The sequence below is a fragment of the Indicator indicator genome, chromosome 3 (genome assembly GCF_027791375.1).
Source record: "Indicator indicator isolate 239-I01 chromosome 3, UM_Iind_1.1, whole genome shotgun sequence".
Lineage (NCBI taxonomy): Eukaryota > Metazoa > Chordata > Aves > Piciformes > Indicatoridae > Indicator > Indicator indicator.
In genome coordinates, this window is record NC_072012.1 from 44,061,174 (window position 1) to 44,083,400 (window position 22,227).

The 22,227-nt window shown below is 39.1% G+C and overlaps 1 protein-coding gene across 1 annotated transcript in view; it reads right to left on the reverse strand.

The window, feature by feature from the left end:
* METTL25 (methyltransferase like 25) overlaps positions 1-22,227 on the reverse strand; it is a 67,106-nt gene that overhangs the window by 10,684 nt on the left and 34,195 nt on the right. The window contains exons 6-9 of the mRNA XM_054399990.1: positions 14,608-14,702; positions 11,619-11,648; positions 10,422-10,495; positions 7,500-7,593 (exon numbers count right to left, since the gene is read on the reverse strand). Of these exons, the coding sequence (XP_054255965.1) occupies positions 7,500-7,593; positions 10,422-10,495; positions 11,619-11,648; positions 14,608-14,702 (293 nt within the window). The remainder of the gene's footprint in view (positions 1-7,499; positions 7,594-10,421; positions 10,496-11,618; positions 11,649-14,607; positions 14,703-22,227) is intronic.

Here is a 22,227-nt window from a genome sequence, read left to right on the forward strand (position 1 = left end):
ATGTATGGAACCAGGACATCTGAGCCTCTTAGCAGGAGTCTTTGAAAGTCCTGTATTTAAGTTCTTGCCTTTAACTGTTCCCATCTAATATTATATGGATCTGAACAAAGCAAACTGGCATTATATGTGAATTAATTTTTAAAAGAGCACTATTATCATATAAATAAATGCAGGCAAGCACAGTATAATTTATGTCTGCTGAAAATTTATTCAGGACTGATCCCAATATATTAAACATAGATTTAGCTAACTGCTTCATCTTAAAATAAGAGAAGGCATCTCCTTAATCCATGCTCACTCTGCCATCTGAGCAATTACAAAAAGGAAACATATTAGATCTGCAGTTCTAGAGCAGTGATAAATCACTGAGACCTGTAATACAACCATATTTATGCTCCAAGGGTAAACCCAGTTATTCTTAAAATTAACATATCCTTATCTCATTAAGAATCAACAGAATAAATTATTTTATTATTATCTTGAAAATCTCAGACCTTCAACTTTATTGTTTACTTGCTAGTTGTAGAACTGAGAGCAACTAATTAAGCTCACCTACTTAGTTGTAAGTCTTTAAGTGCATGCCAATGCTATTGTTATGCATTCACATCATCAAAATGAAAGCAAAAAGTCACAGATGCATGCTGTTGTGTGTCCTTTGAAAGGGCCAACATTTAAAAAGAAAATCACTACTGCTATAGGAAATATATCTCAACTATTACAGAATCATAGAAACACAGAATCAAAAAGACTGGAAAAGACCTTTAAGGCTATTGAGTCCAGCCATAACCCAACTCCCATGACCTCTAAACCATATCCTGAAGTGCCACATCTGCAGCTTCTTGAACACCTCCATGGATGCAAGTCCACCACCTGCCTGGGCAGCCTGTTCTAACACTTCACCACTCTTTCAGGAAAGAAATTTTTCCTAATATCCAATCTAAACCTCCCCTTGGCACCACTTATGCGCATTTCCTCTTGTTCTATTGCTAATGACTTGAGAGGAGAGACCAACACCAGCCTCACTCCACCCTCCTTTCATGTAGTTGCAGAGAGCAATATGATCTCCTCTTAGCCTTCTCTTCTACAGACTAAACAACCCCAGTTCCCTCAAGCTCCTCCCGTGACACCCTCCAAACCTCTCAACAGCCTTGTTTCTCTTCTCTGGACAAGCTCCAGGACCTCAATATCTTTCCTATACCGTGACACCCAGAACTGAACCCAGTACTCAAGCTGTGGCCTCACCAGGACCAAGTACAAGGGCATAATCACTTCCCTACTCCTGCTGGACATTGATTTAACCTGCCCAGTTCTCTCTGTAGAGCCTTCCTACTCTCGAGCCAGTCAACACTCCTGCTCAACTGAGTGTTGTCTGCAAACTTGTTGAGCATGCCCTCAATCCCCTCATCTAAATCACTGATAAAAATGTTAAACAGAACTGGCCCAGTACCAAGCCCTGGGGGACACCACTTGTGACCAGCCACCAGCTGGATTTAACTCCATTTATCACACCCCTCTGGGCCCAGCCATCCAGACAGTTTTTATTCCAGCAAAGAGTCCATCTGGTTATGCCATAGGCTGAAAGTTTCTTGAGGCGAATGCTGTGGGAGACAGCATCGAAGAGTTTACTAAAGTCCAGGTGGCCACAGTGACAGGCTTTCCCTCATCCACTATGCGGGTCAAATGGTCATAGAAGGAGATCAGGTTGGTCAGGCAGGACCTGCCTTTCATGAACCCACGCTGGCTGGGCCTGATCCCTTTATTATCCTGCCCTTGCTGTGTGAGCACAGTCAAGATGAACTGCTGCATATTCGTCCCCAGTACGGAGGTGAGGCTGACAGGCCTGGAGTTCCTCGGATCCTCCTTTTGGCCCTTTTTGTAGACCAGTGTCGTGCTGGCAAAGCTTCCAATTGCCTGGCATCTCCCCAGGAGTGCTGACAGATGGTGGACTTGAGTTTCTCTTATGAACATAAATGCTATGGTGATGAGTATAACAGCTCACAGAAGGGTCTAGTGCCCTTTACTGACCTGCTAGTTGAGACCCGACAGCTGTAAATCTTTTTAGGATGCTCCACCTGAAGCACAGGACTGGAAAAGACACACAGGCAGCAGCCATTTTTAATGAGTCTGGTCAGGATTAGAGTGAAAAGGGATGGTGGAAACCAAGCATTAACCATCTGATTATTGTTGCAGATCTCATCTCAGGTTGTTGGGTGGGGCATCAACCAAATAAATGACTTTTTCCAAGGGAAAAGCCCCAGCAACTTCAGGTTATGTGCAGACACTAGACTGTTGAAAACTGAAATACACCAGTCACAGGAGACTTGGAAGCTTGGTTAAGCAAAACCAAGTAAATCTGCACCAACACACTTGGGTGCATAAGTGTATGAAAGCCTAAGATGACACTTCCTCTGAAACTGCTATTGTATGTCCCTAGCATATGCCTACATGTGAAAGGGTTAAGTGATTTGTGAAGTGTTTTGACTAAGATAAAGTTACTGCTATTAGCCCATAGCAGTAACTATTGTGTGGATATAGCAGGACATGAAATCAAAGTGACTAATAGTTTTTCTTTGTGGATGTGTCAGGAGTGTTTCCAGCCCTGTACATCTTCCTGTAATCCAGACGTGGCATTAAATAGCTTTCTCTCCTTATTTCCAGACTGCACTTTACAGGAGTTCTGGCCAGCTTCCCTTTGTTAAACAGCTCCACTCACTAAGGCTCTCACTTAACAGCAGAAATGGATCCTAGCTGGATCATAGATCATAAAGCCTGCCAGACATGCATCCAGGCCTTAGCCTTGTAAACATTTTCTTCCTTTAATCACACTATGAAAGATCTTTTGCTAATCCATCTCAACAAGTACAAGACACCAGGCAATTCAAGAAAGTTTTGGGGTTTTCCCTTCAAAGACTGCAGAAATGCACAAACATGTCTGTACTTTTACAGACTTCTTTTCCAGTGCAATGCAATTTGCAGAATTTGCTGTCTTAGGCAGCAACCAAATGCATTAATGAAGAGGCTTAATTTTAAACCCATCTGCAAGGTGGCTACAGAGCTGAAACATGTTCTGTTGAAGAGGAAGGAGGGATTGCTGTTGCTCTTTGAAAGAAATGAGGTTAACAAGTGTAAGAGTGGCCAGCTCCTCTAGGAAAAAACAGGGACAAATGCTTCATTCCCTTAAGTAAGAAGCCACATTCATGTTAAATTAGGTAAAACAGTGAATAAAAGGGGAAAGAAATCTGATAGAAAGAATTTCACTCATATCTATGTGACACTGAATGCTCTGCCCATACAACATGACCACAACAACCCCACGCAGTGCTATAGGCTCGGGACAGAGTGGCTGGAGAGTGGCCAGGCAGAAAGGGACCTGGGGGTACTGATCAACAGCTGGCTGAACATGAGCTAGCAGTGTGCCCAGGTGGCCAAGAAGGCCAATGTCATCCTGGCCTGTATCAGGATACTGGGCAAGGTAACAGGAAACCTCAGTCTCCAAACTGCCTTGTAACAATGAATGGCCCTAGGTGACTGGTAAATGATTTTTTTTTTTTTTGGTAGAAAAAAATTATTATCTTATTTTGTCTCACTCTATTTCTGATGATAAAGGGTCTGGTTCTTACTTCAAATATGCAAAGATCTTCACATCTATTTCACTAATGAAAGAGGGGCTTGTTCACATGAAGAATTGGCAGGATTAAAGAACTTTCCTGAAAAACAATAGCAAAAATTAGCTTGCTGGTTGGATATTGATACCTAACGAGAGTCTTCATCAGTTCTGTATCTAGCAAACGGCACACACTTTAAATAAAGGAGTTGAAAGCAGGTGTTTTATGCACTCACACTCTTTATCCTGCCTCCACATCTGTCTAGACTGGAAAATTACCAGATTGCACCAGGGCTACTCCTCCATAAGGAACAGAGGAATTGATGTACATGATGTAGGCAGCTGTGATGCTTATCATGAATCATGAGCTTGGAAGGATGTTTATGTCCCACAGTCCAGATCCAGCCAGAGTGATCAAAAGCATCCATGACTACTATACAGGCCAAGCTACCAAACCCTGGCAGTGACTCCTAAAAAACTTAGTGCTGCTACCCCTCTACTCTGAGGCATATTCATTATCATGCAGAGATTAAACTCTCTTCGATTTTATGATAAGCACAATAGAAGACCTGAGACTCACAGTTTTCTGACTTCTGTTTTTTAGAAACTATTTTTGCACACATAAAACACTGACTCAGAGGTAAGCAGTATTTTGTCACAGTTCTCTGCTTGTATTACATGGTGTTAGAAAGCTTTAGCTGGTTTTTTAATGTCACCTAAATACATTTATGCATGAAGACAATTATTGCCTCCTTTTGTTTTTGCTGAATGACAGGCACATTTTGGATTGTTCTGGAAGTACCCTGCATATATGCTCACTTTCATTTGATATCCTTCCCAAGGCATTAATTTTTGGCCACTGCCAGACAGAGTAGACATTTGGTTCTATGCAGTACAGCTGCTCTTTTGTTCCTTTTTAAAAACAGAGCTAGAAAACAAATTCTGTGTAAATTTCTCTTTGATTTTTGTTGTCTTTGAGAGGAAATGATTAAGCTTCACCACATTTCTAGCTATGTAAGTATTTTTTTTTTCTGAAGAGAGGAATTTAACCTTCTCCAACGGTTTCTACATATGGTGCTGACTTCACCATGAAAATTGCAGTGTCAGAACCACTGTTGAAGCAGCAACAACCTTCCTCTCAGCAGTATCAAAATACCACTGGTTTTCTGCTGCTGCAAGTTTCAACATAGCTGGGAAATAAAAAATAGTGTTGTTTACATCAGCATAAAATTCAGTCTTCAGCATGCAGCCAGCTGTACATTCAAGTGAGGAGAAATATAAGCAAAAATGAGCACTGACTTCAATCAGGTCTTTAGCAACAACACAAACACGTGCAGCTTGAAGTAGTGTCGACAGACATCTTTCTCTCAGGGCAATTTGAATTTGTCCTACATTCTTTCTAGCAAAAGGCAGCTAAAATCCAACATATTGACACAATGTTTCCATGCTTACTAGTTTTAAAGCAAAGAACTTACAGCTCGCTACCTGAGAGCTTAATCAATAATTTAGCAAACTGATCATTGTACAAACAACCCACTACTGCTTTTGGGTGACTGTGCATACACTGAGGAAGACACCATTTTATTTTCAGGTGGGGTAAATGCATGATGTTAGTGCCTATTTATATAGGAAAACAAACAGGTAACTCAATTTTCAAGCAGAATTTAAGATAGTCACAGAATCACAGGATGTTAGGGGTTGGAAAAGACCTCAAAAGATCATCCAGTCCAACCCCCCTAGAGCAGATCACACAGGAATGCATCCAGGTGGGTTTTGAATTATCTCCAGAGAGGGAGACTCCACAACCCCCTGGGCAGCCTGTTCCAGTGTTCCATCACTCTCACAGTGAAAAAAGTTTTCCTCGTGTTTCCATGGAACTTCCTATGCCTCAACTTCCACCCATTGCCTGACCAAGCAGAGCCTGACTCCATCCTCTTGGCACTCACCCTTTACATATTTATAAACATGAATGAGGTCACCCCTCAGTCTCCTCCTCTCCAAGCTAAAGAGCCCTCAGCTCCCTCAGTCTCTCCTCACAAGGAAGATCTTCCACTCCCCTAATCATTTTGTGACTCTGCACTGGACTCTTTCAAGCAGTTCCCTGAGGTTTTCTTGAACTGAGGAGCCCAGAACTGGACACAATATTCCAGATGAGGCCTCACCAGGGCAGTGTAGAGGGGGAGGAGAACCTCTCTCGACCTACCAAACACACCCTTTCTAATCCACTCCAGAATGGCATTGGCCTTCCTGGCCACAAGAGCACATTGCTGGCTCATGGTCACCCTTCCATCCACTAGGACCCCCAAGTCCTTTTCCTCTTCACTTCTCTCCAACAGTCCTTTAAAAACATAGTGAATTTCAGGCATGTCTTTTTCTTAATGCTGTAAACAAGTTTCCAATGCTATTTGCATTTACTTGCTTACTTGGTTTTGCATTTTTCTCCTAGTTCATGCACGGTGTGGCTGGCAAATTTGAAGTGATTTGACAAATTTTAAGAGTTGCTTTACCAAAGACTATCACAACATTGAACTTAAATATTTCACATACTTGCCACTCCTGCTTTTTCTTTGATTTGTACTAAATTTGTTAATAATCTTTCTAATGATCACTGTCTCCATTGCACAACTTGTTTTCACAGTGCTCTTGTGATCTTCACACACAGTCTGTGCCTAATACTATGTTGCCATCTGTTGACCAATTTAGCAGCTGTAACACTTAGGCAAGACACTCAAGAACATAACAGAAATCTCCTCAAAATTTTATAAGGTTAAACGTCAATGGTGTATTTACTTCTTATTTTAAAATCTCAACATTCATCCTTAACATTTATTAATTTAAAGAAAAAAAGTATTAATGCTTCAATGATGTTCAAAGGAGTCTGCCTAAAAGCTAAAATAAATGGGAAGTTGCCTTGAGAACTGCATTGTAAAAGAAACACAGTACATGGATGGAAATATCTGTACTGCTATAGTGTTATGTTTTTCAGTTTCAAAAGATGTCCAAAGGGATCAAGATAATATTGCTGCAGAAAAAAAAAGGGAAAAAGAAAATAAAATGGGGCAAAGTGTCTACTATGTGATTAATTTTTCCATGGTTTTTTTGATCATGTAAATACAGACAAAAAAAAAAAGCAACATGTTTGTATAGGATAATATTTCAGCTGGATTTAAAAGTGCAAGAGTTACTTTTATCAGGATGCATATTATCAGCACAGGCAAGATGCTTTTTACTATGAAGGTTGCCCAGAGAAGTTGTGGACACCTTATCCCTATTAGTGTTGAAGACCAGCTGGATAAGACTTTGAGCTACCTGGTCTAAGTAGGAAGTGTTCCTGTCTGTGGCAGGAAGGGTTGTAACTAGATGATCATTAAGGTCCCTTCTAACTCAGGCCATTCTGTGTTTGTGTGATTCATGCTTCCTTCACTTGGCATCTGAAAAGTGTATTTACCTCTAAATGACAGCATGTATAAAATAGAGCATGCATTACATTTCTTTTTTTAACTCAAAGGGGACTTATAGGATTAAATTCAGAAATACCAGAAAGGCTTAGAGAAAAACACAAAACCTGATCATAAGCACCATGTATAATAAAAGGATTAGTTAAAAAAAAACCATTAGAATAAAGTAACTTAAACCAAAATCTTTTAAAGAATTTATACATGGAAGTCTATTTCCAAAAATCCCCATGAAAAACACCAACTTTGATGTGTTGTTGGTTCTTTTTTTAATACATAAAAATAATTATGGATTTGCTCTATTAATAATAATAAAAATGAGAATGCTTTACATTGATACAGCATTATCCAAAGCAAATCAACTCAGTGCATTGTGGTGGTGACTTCCAGAGCTTTACACAGACATGAATGTTTCCTGCCATCTCTGTTTAGTGACTTACCTTTGAACCATCCAGTTCCAGCTTTTTCAGAGACTTCCTGACGTAATCAATGAAGGAGGACGATTTGGAGAAAATTTTCCCAACGTGTCGATCACTGCAAATACAGCATCAGCATGCAGGCTTTTATATATATATATATATATATATATATATATATCCAACAACAGCAATTAACACATTTTTAATTCAATTTTTAATTAAGGAGAAAGAGATCAGTCAGACAGCTACAGCTGCCAAGTTAGTAACGGTTTTCCTTTTCGCTTCTTCTACTTAAAACAAGCAAGCTAATATTTGAAGAAATTTCTAGATACAGCAGTGGAACAATTGTACTATGGTTATAGTACAGTTATTATTTCAGTTGGCTTTTTTAAAAGGTTGTTTCTTTAATTTCTCCCCTAATCTTTTTATTTCTTTTTAATTCTTTTCTCTGCTGATGCTGAGAGCCCTGGAGCTGTTTAGTCTTGAGAAGACTGAGAGGGGATCTGATCAATGTGTATAAATATCCGAGGGGTGAGTATCAAGTGGAGGGGGCCAAGGTGTTTCAGTGGTTCATAATAATAAGACAAGAAACAACAGGTACAAGCTTGAACATAGAAGATTTCACTTCAACATGAGGAGAAGTTTTTTTATAGTGAGGGTGACAGAGCACTGGAACAGGCTGCTCAGGGGGGTTGTGGAGTTTCCTTCTCTGGAGACTTTCCAAACCCACCTGGATGTATTCCTGTGCAGACTACCCTAAGTGATCCTGCTCTGGCAGGGGGGTTGGGCTCGATGATCTCTTGAGGTCCCTTCCAACCTCTAATGCATTGTGATACTGTCACTCTGTGATATTACCTTTTATGCTGCTTCTATAATTTGCTATAATACTGCTGTAATGTATTTACCATCAACCACTGGACCAAACAAGTATCAAGCTGGAGTAGTATTTCACTTCTTCTTGTTTCTTTGTGTTCTTACGCTTGCACTTTTTATTTCCCTAAACGATGCCAGAATTTTCTCCTGTTTACAACTCAGTGGCCTTGCTTTTGAAGCCAGCCAAAATATGTGGGTTATTCAGAAAACATGTTAAAATAAATCACAAAAACTTAAAAAAAAAATAATATATAGGAAGACTGAATCCTAACAGGCCACTTAGATTTGTTCTCTTTTCTCTGTCTAAAGTATCTCAGAGAAACAACAGGAAAAGTTTTTGTTGGTCTGAATTTGCTTTCTTAACTGTGCCCTAACATAATTTATTGTCCAGATGTGTAGTGTTAGAATTAAATTTTCAGCTGCAGAATTTTCATATTAAGAAGGAATACACTCACCTCCTGGCCCCATCCAATGAAATACTGAATAGAAATACCTTAGTTTAAAACTTTTTCCTCTCTTTATTCTTAGTAACCCTTCTTACATAAAGATCAGAGTTAATACTCACTGAGATGAACAGAAGGACTTCATTCAGTGGTAAATCTGATGCTGTTTGTCTGGCAAGGACTCCTCACTCATTCAGAACTATTTTGGTGGTCATATTTTATATTCAGATGCACCTAACCATTTGGGCTGATGCAGTCTGAAAATCAGTTAATGATTATGCTGTTATGCTGCTCTTTGGGAGATGGGCAGCTGGATCCTCATCACAAGCTGCTGGGGGAAAGATAGTTTGAGTCTGGCTGGGAGGGAGCTAACTTCACAGCAGGGCATATAGTACTGTGGTTTGCATCTGTGGCTAAACAGTGCTGGTAACACACCAGTGTTTCAGCTACTGCCAAACAGTGATTACATATCATGAAGGCCTACTCTATCCCTCCTTCTGCCCCTCAGGGAGCAGGATGGGGGTGCACAAGAAGTCAGGGACACACACGAGTGACCTGAATGGACAGCAGAGATATTCCATGCCATTTAACATCATGCTCAGCAATAAAACTTGGGAGGGAAGGGGGAGAAGAATCTTTCTAAAGTAGCCATTGCTTTTCTTTCAAAAGTATAATCTTAATTACTTCCTCCAAATTACACTTTAAAAAATACATTAAAAAATTAAACATGATCATCTATCTCACTTTTTCTTTTCTTTATAATTTAATAGTTACGATTTTATGTGTGATAGTTTATGCAATTTTAAAATAAATTTAAAAAAAGCCTTTCTTTCAGGAGTTTGACCTTTTGAAGGGTAAGCTGCCTGGCTCTGCACTGAGCAGAAAACTTGGAGGTGTATGCATTAGCATCCATTTTAGACCAGGAATATATTTCTGAAGTGAGTTTTCCAATTTCCCCCACATCTCAAGCCTTGATTCACACTGTGGAATAGGATCAGAGCTAAAAAAGAAATGGGAAATGGGTTGTTTTCAAATTAAACTAAACTGCAAGGTGGGCTTCTGGATGCACATGGGCATATATCCCACAGAATTAAAAAAAATCTATCAGCTACAACTGCAGAAAAAAGAGCATAGTGCAGTTGTCAGGTCCTCAGGATCAGCTCTCCAAATCCCATCCTAGAAGGGCACAGTACTTGCCAGGGTAAGCATAGGCAGCTTTTCACAGCCATCATGGCTATTAAGCTTTCAGCAGTTTTTCTCAGAACAAATGGAAATGTCTTTTTTTCCTTCTGCAGTATTAAAGACCCCAGGACCTCTGCATAACAGGGTAGCCCAGGACTGTGTTGACTTTTTAGTGATTTTTGTTGTCAGTTCTCTGGTGAAGGTAAGTTTTACACACATATCTAGGATCAGAGAGGACTTATTTCATCTGTGGGTAAAGGAAGGGCAATACATTTGTGATGTGAATTTAGGACTAACTAAACTATCCTGCATTTTAATACTGATAGGTATATAATGTCTGATAAGACTGATCCCTGTGCTCTTCTGCTTTTGAAGAAGTTCTTTCTCTGCAGAATAGAGGTGAAAAAGAATCAGATCTCTAGTTTGTATTCTGTGAATTTCATACCTTTTGGTGACACCATAAATTTCTTCTATAATAACCTGAAGTACAGCTCGATAAAACAACGATTCTGTAGGCAGCTGCAAAAAAAAAAATTTACAACAGCAAGGATTTAAAGTTGGCACTGGAATTAAGATAAGATTAACAAATTCAGTATTGGCCTCCTCAACTACTTATTGGCATCTGTTCTTTACAATCAGTCCTAGCAGTTTTAAGAGGACAATTTACTAACGCCCTTGTAACCAGTTAAGGTTACATTTTGGGGTCAGATTCTAACATAACTATGAATACAAGAAAGAAAAAGGAAAAAGAAACACAAAGAAACCCAAAATCTGAAGTAAAAGTTCAAAGGCTGGCAGAAAGAAAACAGAGGGAAAATGTATTGATCATGATCCAAATTCTACTACACAAAACAAATCTAACAATTTACCTAAGCTATTTTAAAGACAGCAGGACTAATTCCCTAGCTGAATCATCATACTGTGTAGTCTGAACCATGCAGTAAGCACTATGCTCATAAAAACAGAATACAGTGAAAACTTCATAACTTTGTGTATCAAAGATGTTTGCATAAAAATAGTTCATGCTTGCCAATTAAAAATTCACTGCAAAATGTATTTACAGTACTGGGGTCAGTGGGCTTACACAAAAAAGAAGAGGACTCTCAGCTTTGCCTTTGATATATTTGAACAGTTAGTGTCCACCATTCCCAAAAGGATAACTTGCATGACAGCAATTCAAAATATTCACAGGGAAAAAAATATAGAGGGATTTCAAAATGAGAATGATGATGTTTCAGGCAGATTCAAGCTGTTGTCATAACAATTTCTATTTCTACATTAGTTGATAAAACACTGGGATAGAGTGATCCAAACCAGGGATATCAGAAGGACTTTTGTACCGAATTTATGTATTAGCTGAAAGTAAAAGTTAGGAAGGATAGTTCAATGCCTTACATTTTAAGCTGTGCTTTTTACCAGACTCTTAATTATCAGAACAAAACAGATTTGCCAAGTACAATCACAGCAATAAAAATGTGATTTCATGATGGCACATGCTATCTATTCGGGGTCTCATCCAGCCTATGCTAGTGCTTTATATTCCAGAAATGCAGAAGTTCAATAAAAGGTCATGGATTAAGAACATTCAAGGGGGAAAACCACATTTTATCTTAGAATGGCTAAAATAAACAATATCACTTACCATTTGGCCAACTGCAACTCGCTCCAAAGCCTTTAAAAGTGAAGGAATTAAGTTGCTGATATGTTTATTCTTTACCAGAACATTTTATAAACACATTGTATAAAAGTCAGAGGACATGACATTTTAGAAGATGTGTGAAATAACACAAGCTTGCACACTTGGAAGCGTTAATACCTTTGGGGACTCATAATCAGCTCCTTCGTGTTATTTTTGTTTATTTATAGGAGTAGCAATGACAACTGACCTTACAGAAATAGGCACGAGATTTGTTTGTTTTTCTTAGCATTGTAAAAGAATTTCAGAGGATTGCTTTCTAAGATGAAAGTGCTAACAAGAAACTCATTTTTCTTTGGTCTGTTCCTACTGAAACACAAATAATTCACTTTGCATATTCAACTATTTTATATTAAACAATAGTTCAACGTACAATGTCTTTAAATACTTTAAATACCCTAAAATTTGGATAAATTTAAATACTTAAATAGCCTAATATTCAGATATATTGTACTTAGGTATGTAAAGTTAAATAAAATAAAGCCTTCAGAGAGACTGCAGTTTTCAATGCTGTGCAGTATCTTTTACCAGATTCTTCACATCATAAACCCTGATGGAGGTGTGAGAGTATTTGATTTTTATGATCCATAGTGACAAAGAATGACTGACAACTAGAAGCATGGAATATTTTTCCACTGATGAAAAGATAACTGTGCCCATAAAAATTTCAACAGAGTTATTAAAGATCATAGTAGAAATTAAGACAAAAGTTCAGTAAATTATCTAACACTACAACAAATTAGATAGCAATCCAAAAATCCCTGCCCACTTATGGGTCATTGTCACCTTTAGTCCACAAACTCCAGTAGACTAAATAAGACTGCCTGTCTTTGAATCACCCACTTTTCCTTCTCCTCATTCCACAACTGATCTTGTATTTCAACTGTTCTTCAAACATGATCTAAGTAGTTGCAGTTTCTCTGCTCCTGGCTTTGGCTGACTTAAATTTGACTTGTGCTGTATAAGCTATGGCCCTCATTACAAGCACGTACCTGCTGCTGCTTGTAAGATGGATGTGATGTATTCTAAGGGACTGAAACTGAAACTCTTGTCCAGAACCTTTGGCCCTTGGCACATCTGAATGATGTCTAATAATGAACATTAGCAATAATGCTGAGTGTCATTGCTCAGCAGACTCAGTTTCTCCTAGCTAGCCACTGTCCCTAGGAAGATGGGTACCTAGGTGCACTACACTGTCTCCTTCATACCTTCTAGAAGGTATAGGAAAATCCTAGTTGTGAAAACCCCATTGAATTAGAAACATAGCAACAGTAGAAGTATCTAATGACACAGCAGAGCCCTTTGACTTTTGTGAATGTTTGGGGAAAAAAAAAAAAGGTTTTTTAGCTGCCAATTTTTTGTGATTCCTGTGAAATGGAAGATAGATATTTATGGCATGATCAGTCCTGTCCCTTGGGGGTCATTTGGTTACAAAATTTATCTTACTACCATTGTTTAAAAAATGGCCCTTTTTTTTTTCTTTCCAAAAGAAATGCATGTTGCTTTAAATCCTTTTACAAAGAGTGCTTTCTAAAAGGGATTTGCCATTTTTCCTTGTTAGTGTCATACAATAACAATTCTTTCTCAGCTGACACATTAGTTATTCACAGGATCACAGGATGTTAGGGGTTGGAAGAGACCCAAGGAGATCATCGAGTCCAACCTGCCTGCCAGAGCAGGACCATAGAATCCAGCACAGGTCACACAGGAACACATCCAGATGGGTCTTGAAAGTCTCCAGAGAAGGAGACTCCACAACCTCTCTGGGGAACCTGTTCCAGTGCTCTGTGACCCTCCCAGTGAAGAAGTTCCTCCTCATGTTGAGGTGGAACCTCCTGTGCTGTAGTTTCTATCCATTGCCCCTTGTCCTATCCCAGGGTGCAACTGAGCAGAGGCTGTCCCCTCCCTCTTGACACCCAGCCCTCAGATATTTATAGACATTGATTAAACCCCCTGTCTTCTCCAGACTAAAAGCCCTCAGGTCTCTCTTTTAGAAAGCACGTTTTGTAAGAGGATTTAAAGCAACATCTCTAAAATGAACAATTTTTTTTAATTTTACTTTGCCAAGGGTAACACATTTAAGTTTTATGAATGCTTCACAACTGTCCTCCCATACTTTATTCTGATAGCATTGAATTATCAGGTTAGTTCAAGTTTGCATAACCCTGATACATTAGCCCATACTGAGTCTTTTGTCTACACTGTTCTCCACAATAGGGGTACAGATCTAGTGGCAGAGGCTAGCCAGAACCTGATGTGATTCATCTTGGTACCAGAAATTAAAAATTACTAGAGATAAGGAATAGTGGTCTTCTAACTGAAATAGTGCTTGCAATTTTCAATACCTGTCTGTTTTTTTGTTTTATTTTTTTTTCCAAATTAGACAACAGTTTGTCACTCTGTCTTGATGAGAGGTCTTTAAAAGCATTTCATCTCTTGGTGCAATGTTACAAAGATGTTTCCAATATCTTAAGCCAGATGGATTTTAGAGCTCTTCTAATTTTTGGACTAGGCAGGTTTGTTTAGGTTTTAAACAGACAGAGCATTCAATGTTATGAATCACTAAGGCATTGGGGGAGTAACTGATTGCAATCCTTCTACAACTGCCTTGTTCCCCAATAAGTCTTTGGCCAGGAACTATTACCCCAGGGGGTTACCTCGTTTAGGTTTCAACAAAGGTTTGGCCTTTCTGTCCATCCTTAAAATACATATCTGTCAATACTAACTTTTTTCATGCCTTCAGCATGTATGAAATATATCAAGCTGGAAGGTCAATACTATTTTTTTTTAAGACATAATTCATCATGCTTACAACATTCATGATATAAAGTCTTGGACTAAAGTCATGGCTTTAGGATTAGAAGCCAAGGGCAATGAATCCCATAACATCTGGATAAAGCTCTCAGCAAGAAAAAGAAAAGGAGGGGAATCATACCAAGCATGCTGACATTCTAGCATTGCGACCACAGCACCAGCCCTTGTCCTTCAAGTATTGACACATGGGAAATCCCCACACTTCCTCTGCATATTCTGCATAATGGAGAAAAAAAAACACAAAAAAGCAGGAACAGCTTTCATCAGCTATTTTTCCTCTTACTTATGGAATTCACAATGTATTAAACAGGATGGACAGTAATTAATGGCAACAGGAAAACTTTATCAGTTCAGTACAAAAAATCTCACCAGTGTTACAAAAACTACATTTTCCCCACCACAGATGGTTTTGGTTTATGCTGAATTTCTGATAATTTCACATTTTCCAAAACACTTTCAAGTGTCTTTTATGAAAGCCCATTGAAAAAATGCTCCAAGGGACAAGAGAATTTTGCAAATGCCCATGGCACCCATACCATGCCATGTGTCACAAGATGTAAGCTGGGCAGTCGTTCAATGTAGCAGGACTTCAGAATTACACAGTATCACAGTCTCACAGGATATCAGAGGTTGGAAGAGACCTCAAGAGATCATCAGGTCCAACCCCCTGCCAAACCAGGATCACTTAGGGTAGTCTGCACAGGAATGCATCCAGGTGGGTTTGGAAAGTCTCCAGAGAAGGAGACTCCATAACCCCTCTGGGCAGCCTGTTCCAGTGCTCTGTCACCCTCACTGTCAAGAAGTTTCTCCTCATGTTGAGCTGAAATCTTCCATGTTCTAATTTGAACCCATTGTTCCTTGTCTTATCACTGTGAACCACTGAAAAGAGCCTGGCCCCCTCCACTTGACACCCACCCCTCAGATATTGATAAACATTGATCAGATCCCCTCTCAGCCTTCTCTTCTCCAGACTAAACAGCCCCAGGGCTCTCAGTCTCTCTTCACAGGGAGATGCTCAAGTCCCCTAATCATCCTCATGGCTCTCCATTGGACTCTCTCCAGCAGGTCTCTGTCTCTCTTGAACTGGGGAGCCCAAAACTGGAGACAGTATTCCAGGTGTGAATTGTTTCTCATTGGGTTCTACTTCTATCATAAAAATCTCTTAAACATAGTGCAGAACAATGTGTATTTGTTTATTTCAGTTCTGAAGGCCCACGCTTCGCTGTGAAGCAGAATGTTTGTTTTCCAGAAAAGAGCAGCTGCAAAGGCTCTTGCTGTGTCTTCAAAACACTGAGAAGCATTTGCATCACAATCTGTCCTCAGTTTGGTTTAGTACCATTTATATTTTAAATAGCAATACCCTTCTTCAAGTTGAACATCGATGCAAATGAGGGAAAATTAAAGTACAGGGATTATTTTCATAATGCCCAGTTTTAAATGTAGAAAAACTCTACAGTGTTTTGAATATTTATTAGCATAATTGTCAGTTGTTTTTTTTTTTTTTATATAATGCTGAATGAGAGTTACTACATTCTTTAAAACAAAACCCCAACAAGTTGGCTAGGATCCTGGCTTTTCAGCATAAAAAAGATGACTCAGACATATTTAAAGATAAATCATGTAATGGGGTTAAAAAAAGGACAGCAAAAATACTGCCCTTCAAATTGACCAACAGTCTGAGATGCAAACATATAAGAAGAATTCATTTTGTGGAAGTTAAGCAAAAAAAAAAAAAAAGGGAAATTAGGAAATTATAAAGGATATGACCCCACTCCCCACAGTGAAAGCCCTGGTTTCCTAGCAGTAGTTCCCCATCTTAGCTGAGCTCTACAGAGTAAGAGCCAGCAGGTAATCTTCTGCAGGCAACCTGACACTTGCCTCTCTTTTTATCCCTGAGAAATGTCAGAGGCTCCTAGGGGATGAATACTGGTTTAAGGATTTTAATTCTAGATAATTTGCAGGAGGATGAAGAAAATTCCTTTAGATACACAGATGAAATTTGTGAAAACAGTTTGCCACTGGTTCCAGCACTAGGAATGCACTAAATGTCTGATGACAAACTATAAATCATTAATTATCTTCAAGCCTAATTATCAAGTACATGGAACAAAACTGAGTGTTTCCACTGCAGCAGGGTAGGTAATGAGAACTTTTAAAATATATCTTTTGCAACAGAAACAATGTCTGCCATGGTTTCTATTGTATGAATCACACTAAGAAGTCTTTCTATAACATATACTAAAATATTTCAAAATAAAAAAAAACTGCAAAGAAAGATGAAATCATTGATCTTTTCAATTAAGCCCTTCTAATTTACACCCTGTCCTCTAGGCAAACTAATCATCCATGCAAGTTAAAGTTGCTGCCTGCTGAGCTACAATCCTAATACTAGTGCATAGTATTCATGCTGGGGAAGGGCCTGGAGAATAAATCTGATGAGGAGTGACTGAAGGAGCTGGGGCTGCTTAGTTTGGAAAAGAGAAGGCTGAGGGGAGACCTCATTGCTGTGTACAAGTACCTGAAAGGAGGTTGTAGAGAGGTGGGGCTTGGTCTCTTCTCGCAGGTAATTAGTGATAGAACAAGAGGGAATGGCCTCAAGCTATGACTGGGTAGGTTTAGACTGGATATTAGGAAAAAAAAAAAATCAGGGAAAGAGTGGTCAAGCATTGGAATGTACTGCCCAGGGAGGTGGTAGAGTCCCCAAGCCTGGATGTGTTTAGAGGTGGTTTGGATGTGGTGCTTGGATATGGTTTAGGGGTGAACTTTGTAGAGTAGGGTTATTGGTTGGACTTGGTGATTCTGAGAGTCTTTTCCAACCTGAATGTTTCTGTGGTTCTGTGATAATACTTAAGAATTTATGACACTTTTTCAAAAGGTAATTAGGCAAAGCACCATCTTCATTTAAATTAATGAAAGAATAAAGCAGGAGAAAAAGAGGGAAACTAATGTTCTACTTTAGAATTTCTTATGCATATCCAAAGTTGACCACAGATCTACAATACTGCCTTGAATTCTATTTATTTTTCCATATCCATTTCACTTAAAAGCACACTGATGATTAAAAAAAGAGTAGGATGAATATATTGCTATAAAGTTCATATATTTATCAGCTATGTTTTAAAACCCTGGAAATTCTTTTAATGCCTGCAACTATTTTCAGACACACTTAATAAAATACTAGATAGCTCATTGTTAGCCATGCTTCTATCTGACAACAGCAGCTGTTCTGAACCAGTACAGGTTGGGAGCTGATCTGCTGGAGAGCAGCCCTGTGGAGTAGGACCTGGCAGTCCTGGTGCATGACAAGTTATCCATTGGACAGCAAAGTGCCCTTGTGGCCATGAAGGCCCACGGGATCCTGGGGTGCATTAAGAAAAGTGTGTCTAGCAGATCCAGGGATGTTCTACTCCCCTTCTATTCTGCCCTATGAGACCTCACTTGAAATATTGAATTCAGTTTTGGGGCCCCCAGTTCAGGAGGGACAGGGATCTACTCAAGAGAGTCCAACAGATGATGAAGGGACTGGAGCACTGCCTTATGAAGAGAGGCTGAGAGGCCTGGGGCTGTTTAGTCTGGAGAAGAGAAGATTGAGAAGGGATTTAATAAATGTTTATAAATATCTGAGGGCTGGGTGTCAAGAGGGAGGGGGGAAAACTTCTTTACTGTAAGTGTCATGGAGCACTGGAAGAGGTTCCCCAGAGAGGTTATGGAGTCGTCTTTTCTGGAGACTTTCAAGACCTGTCTGGATGCGTTCCTGTGCAGCCTGCCCTAGCTGATCCTGCTCTGGCACAGGGGTTGGATTCAATGATCTCTGGAGGTCCCTTCCAAGCCCTAACATCCTTGGAATCCTGTGAACTGTAGAAATATCCCAAACCACTCAAGCAATATTTTAAGCATGAGTATTCTGTGGAAGACCTCCCAGCAAACAGCTCAAGCATTCAACACCACATGAGACAATAATGTTCAGAGAAAAACTTCAGGCAAGCCTTATTGTTGTTAGCATCCTATTCACAGATGCAAAGTCTCTTATTGCCTCAGCAGTGTTTCAAAGACATTTTCTAAAAGACTTGTTTAACTAACAAAATAATTAAATGTAGCTAGGAAACATGATTTCCAAAATACAGCACACTGAGTGTTTTCTATTTAGGATTTTGGGTTGGTTTGTTTTTTGGTAGCTAGAGAAAAAATGCCTGGCAGTAGAAGATGAAAGGATTTTTAGGGACACAGAAATGATCAAGGGGTTGGAACGCCTCTGCTACAAAGACAGGGTGAGGAAACTGGGGTTGTTCAGCCTGGAGAAGAGGAGGCTCTGGGGAGACCTGACAGCATCCTCCCAGTACCTGAAGGGGCCTAAGGAAGGATGGAGAGAGACTGTTTACAAAAGCCTGTGGTGACAGGATGAGGGGCAGTGGCTTCAAACTAGAAAAGAGAAGATTTAGATTGGATGTTAGGAACAATGTTCAGCTGGTTCCTGCCTGATATTTTAGCATCTCACCTTTGCCCATCTTCACAGTCTGTACTCCCAGTTTCCAAATTCCACTGCAGTTATGAAGTATAATTCCCCAATTTGCGATTTAAGTATTTATGATGGTAATTCCCACTGATTCATGGAGCTGTTTTTCAAAGGTTTTATTGATTTATTTTTTTTCTCCATTTTCTCAGTTTCAAAGCATGAGAAACCTGGAGTTCAGGCACTTACTAATTCACTTCAGTTGTATTTTTGTACTTCACATGCAGTGCACTTCAGTGTCTATGATCTTTTTCTGTGATCATAAAAGAAGAAGAAAAACAAAGATAAAAATAAAAGAAATGCAAGACTGTGTGAAGGCTCCATTTCGAATCACTAGAGAATTCTCAAGGTAAAAAATAAAAGCAGTGCCAACTGTACAGAAAAAGCACAATTTACTGAAGATCAGAAACAGCTGCCAGTATGAGGTAACTGTGCAAGGGCTGCCAAACACACTGAAAGATCTCTGTATTAATCATATACCTGATAGCCAACAATGCTTTGGCATTCTTGCCAAAGACAAGTAGCTGAGGGCAACATGACATGGCACCTGAAAATCTGTATATGGCTGAATCTGCAGGGCTGGCACTAACTCTTCAGCTATTTAGTTCAAAGAGCAACACCTGAGAGATAACAACCACAGGAATCGCATCCTTGCTTGGGTAATTCCTGATATAGTGATGGTCAGATGTAAAAAAGTGATAATTGACAGGATTCATTTATCCTCTTTCCCCTTGTTCCTAATTATCCTCTGCTCCATCACTGCTGTTTTAGTACTTGAAGTTGTTACAAAATCAATGTATTCTTAGGAGTAATGTATCCCTAAGTGCAAACAGCCAAATTGCATCTCTACCCATCTAAAAAGCTGTGATCTAAAGTCTTGTACTTCCTTCTGTCTAAACAGAGTCTTCCTTCTTTCAAGGAATATATCCAGAATTCTTAGCAGTGTAAAACTAAAGAAAAAAACAATCAACCAACCAACCAAAACCCCAGAACCCCAAATAAACACACAACTCCCCCCAAAAAACCCAAATAAACCACACAACCTCCTCCCAAAACACCAAAACCAACCAACCCTAATAAAACACCGTATTTGAGAACTGTAAATGACATTTTAAATGTAGATTAATTTCCCTTCTCTTCAATATTTTGACCTCAGTTTCATTATAGAATCATAGAACCATTTAGGTTGGAAAAGACCTTTCAGATCATCTAATTCAACTCTAACACTGACACATCCACCACTAAACCATGTCCCTAAGCATCACACCTACACATCTTTTAAGTATCTCCAGGGATGGTGATTCAACCACTTCCTTAGGCAGCCTGTCCAAGTGCATGATGCCCCCTTTCGTGAAGAAATCTTTCCTAATATCCAATCCAAACCTCCCCTGGCACAACTTGAGGCCATTTCTTTCCCTATCACTTGTTACTTGGGAGAAGAGATCATCTCTACCATGCTACAATCTCCTTTCAGACAGTTGCATAGAGTGATAAGGTCTCTCCTCAGCCTCTTTTCTCCAGGCTAAACAACTCCAGTTCACTCAGCTACTCCTCATAGGACTTGCTCTCCAGACCCTTCAGCAGCTTTATTCTCTTGTCTGGACCTGCTCCAGCAACTCAATGTCCTTCTTGTAGTGAGGGGCCCAAAACTGATTTGCAGTATTTGAAATGCTGCCTCACCTACTAATAACAGAAAATTATTACCGAAAACTAAAAGGAAATATTCATGGCAACACCAAGTGAAAGGTGAACAAGCAGTTTCTGACAGTTTTATGTTAGTACTGGCATTTCAGTAGGGGCCGCAGTAAGGTAGGATGGGATTCCTATTCTTCTAGGCTGGATTGCTGCTTTGAAGGCCTGGAATGACTTACAATCCAGCAAATCAGAGATGTAGATTGACGACAGAGACAACAAGCTCAGACTCAGAAGTAGCTCAGTGAAGAGGAAGCCTGGTCTCCCAGGAGTTCATTCTAGTACTACCAACAAACCCAGAAACTGCCATAAAAGTTGAGGCTAATAGCTGTGACAGGAAATTAAAATAAATTCTTTTCTAAAATGTTGCTTTTCAGACCTGTTACCTAATTCTAGGAACTTTGCAGTAGTCATATAAAAATTCAACAATAGAAACATGAAACTCCCACTTGAACACCCAGCAAATAAGAAATGAATACAGCCTTTAATTTGGACATATACCTGGTGTATTAAACACTATGCCATTTCCACTTACATGGTGATTCAAGAGACAATAGTAATTTTCCAAACCCCATTATATTCTGGTACTGAAAATTATAACTGTACTATTGAAAACATTACATTTTTGCAAAGTGCTAATTACACCTCTATTAACAGGAAAGGAAAACGACCCCCATTTTTTGAATTAAATTATCTGGCAAAAAAAAAAAATCTCATCTTTACCAGTAAACATGGTAAATGCATAATAAATGCATAAACCCTCTTCAGTGCAAAAATAAAACGGGTCTTACACGATACAAAATCCATAGGATCACAGAATATATCTGGCTGGAAGAGACCTCAAAGATCATAAAGTGCCCTAAAAATGTATAAGCTAAAAGAAGAATACTTTTATGTAAACTATTTGTACTGTGATCAAATATGGTTCTCCATTTTTAATGTAAAAAGTTATTTTTGTTAGACTGGACAATGGAATATCCTGCAGTTGCTTTTGATAAACTCCAAACGAGAGGGAGATGAATTTCAACACTGGCAAAATCATGTTTATACACCAGACTTGTCTACCTCTTTCACTTACAGAAAACTCCCACTGAAGCCAATTACCACTTTTTCATACTACTGGACATCTCTCATAGCACTCAGTTAGCAAGGTGTGACACAAATTTTAAAAAATAAAAGAAATTATATCCTAAATCAGACAAATCCCATCTGCAAAGCAGAAGAGATATAATAAATGCATAGATACAAGATGTAGCTATCCCTATATCTCTTTTAGTGTAATAAGTAACATAAACAAAGCTGTATTTTATACCTCTTACTTCTAATTCCCCTCTTCCCAGTTGCCATTAGCTGGCAGATTTATGTATTATCTTCGTGGCAATAGGTCTTCTGTAACAAACACGAGATCTGCCTATGTAAGCACTGTGGGAGTGATACACCATTATTATATCAGAAGTCTTCTGCATGACAAACCCTGTAACATCCAAGTTGGAATTAACACTTAAAGGTCACACTGTACATAGATTTTTCTTACAGAAG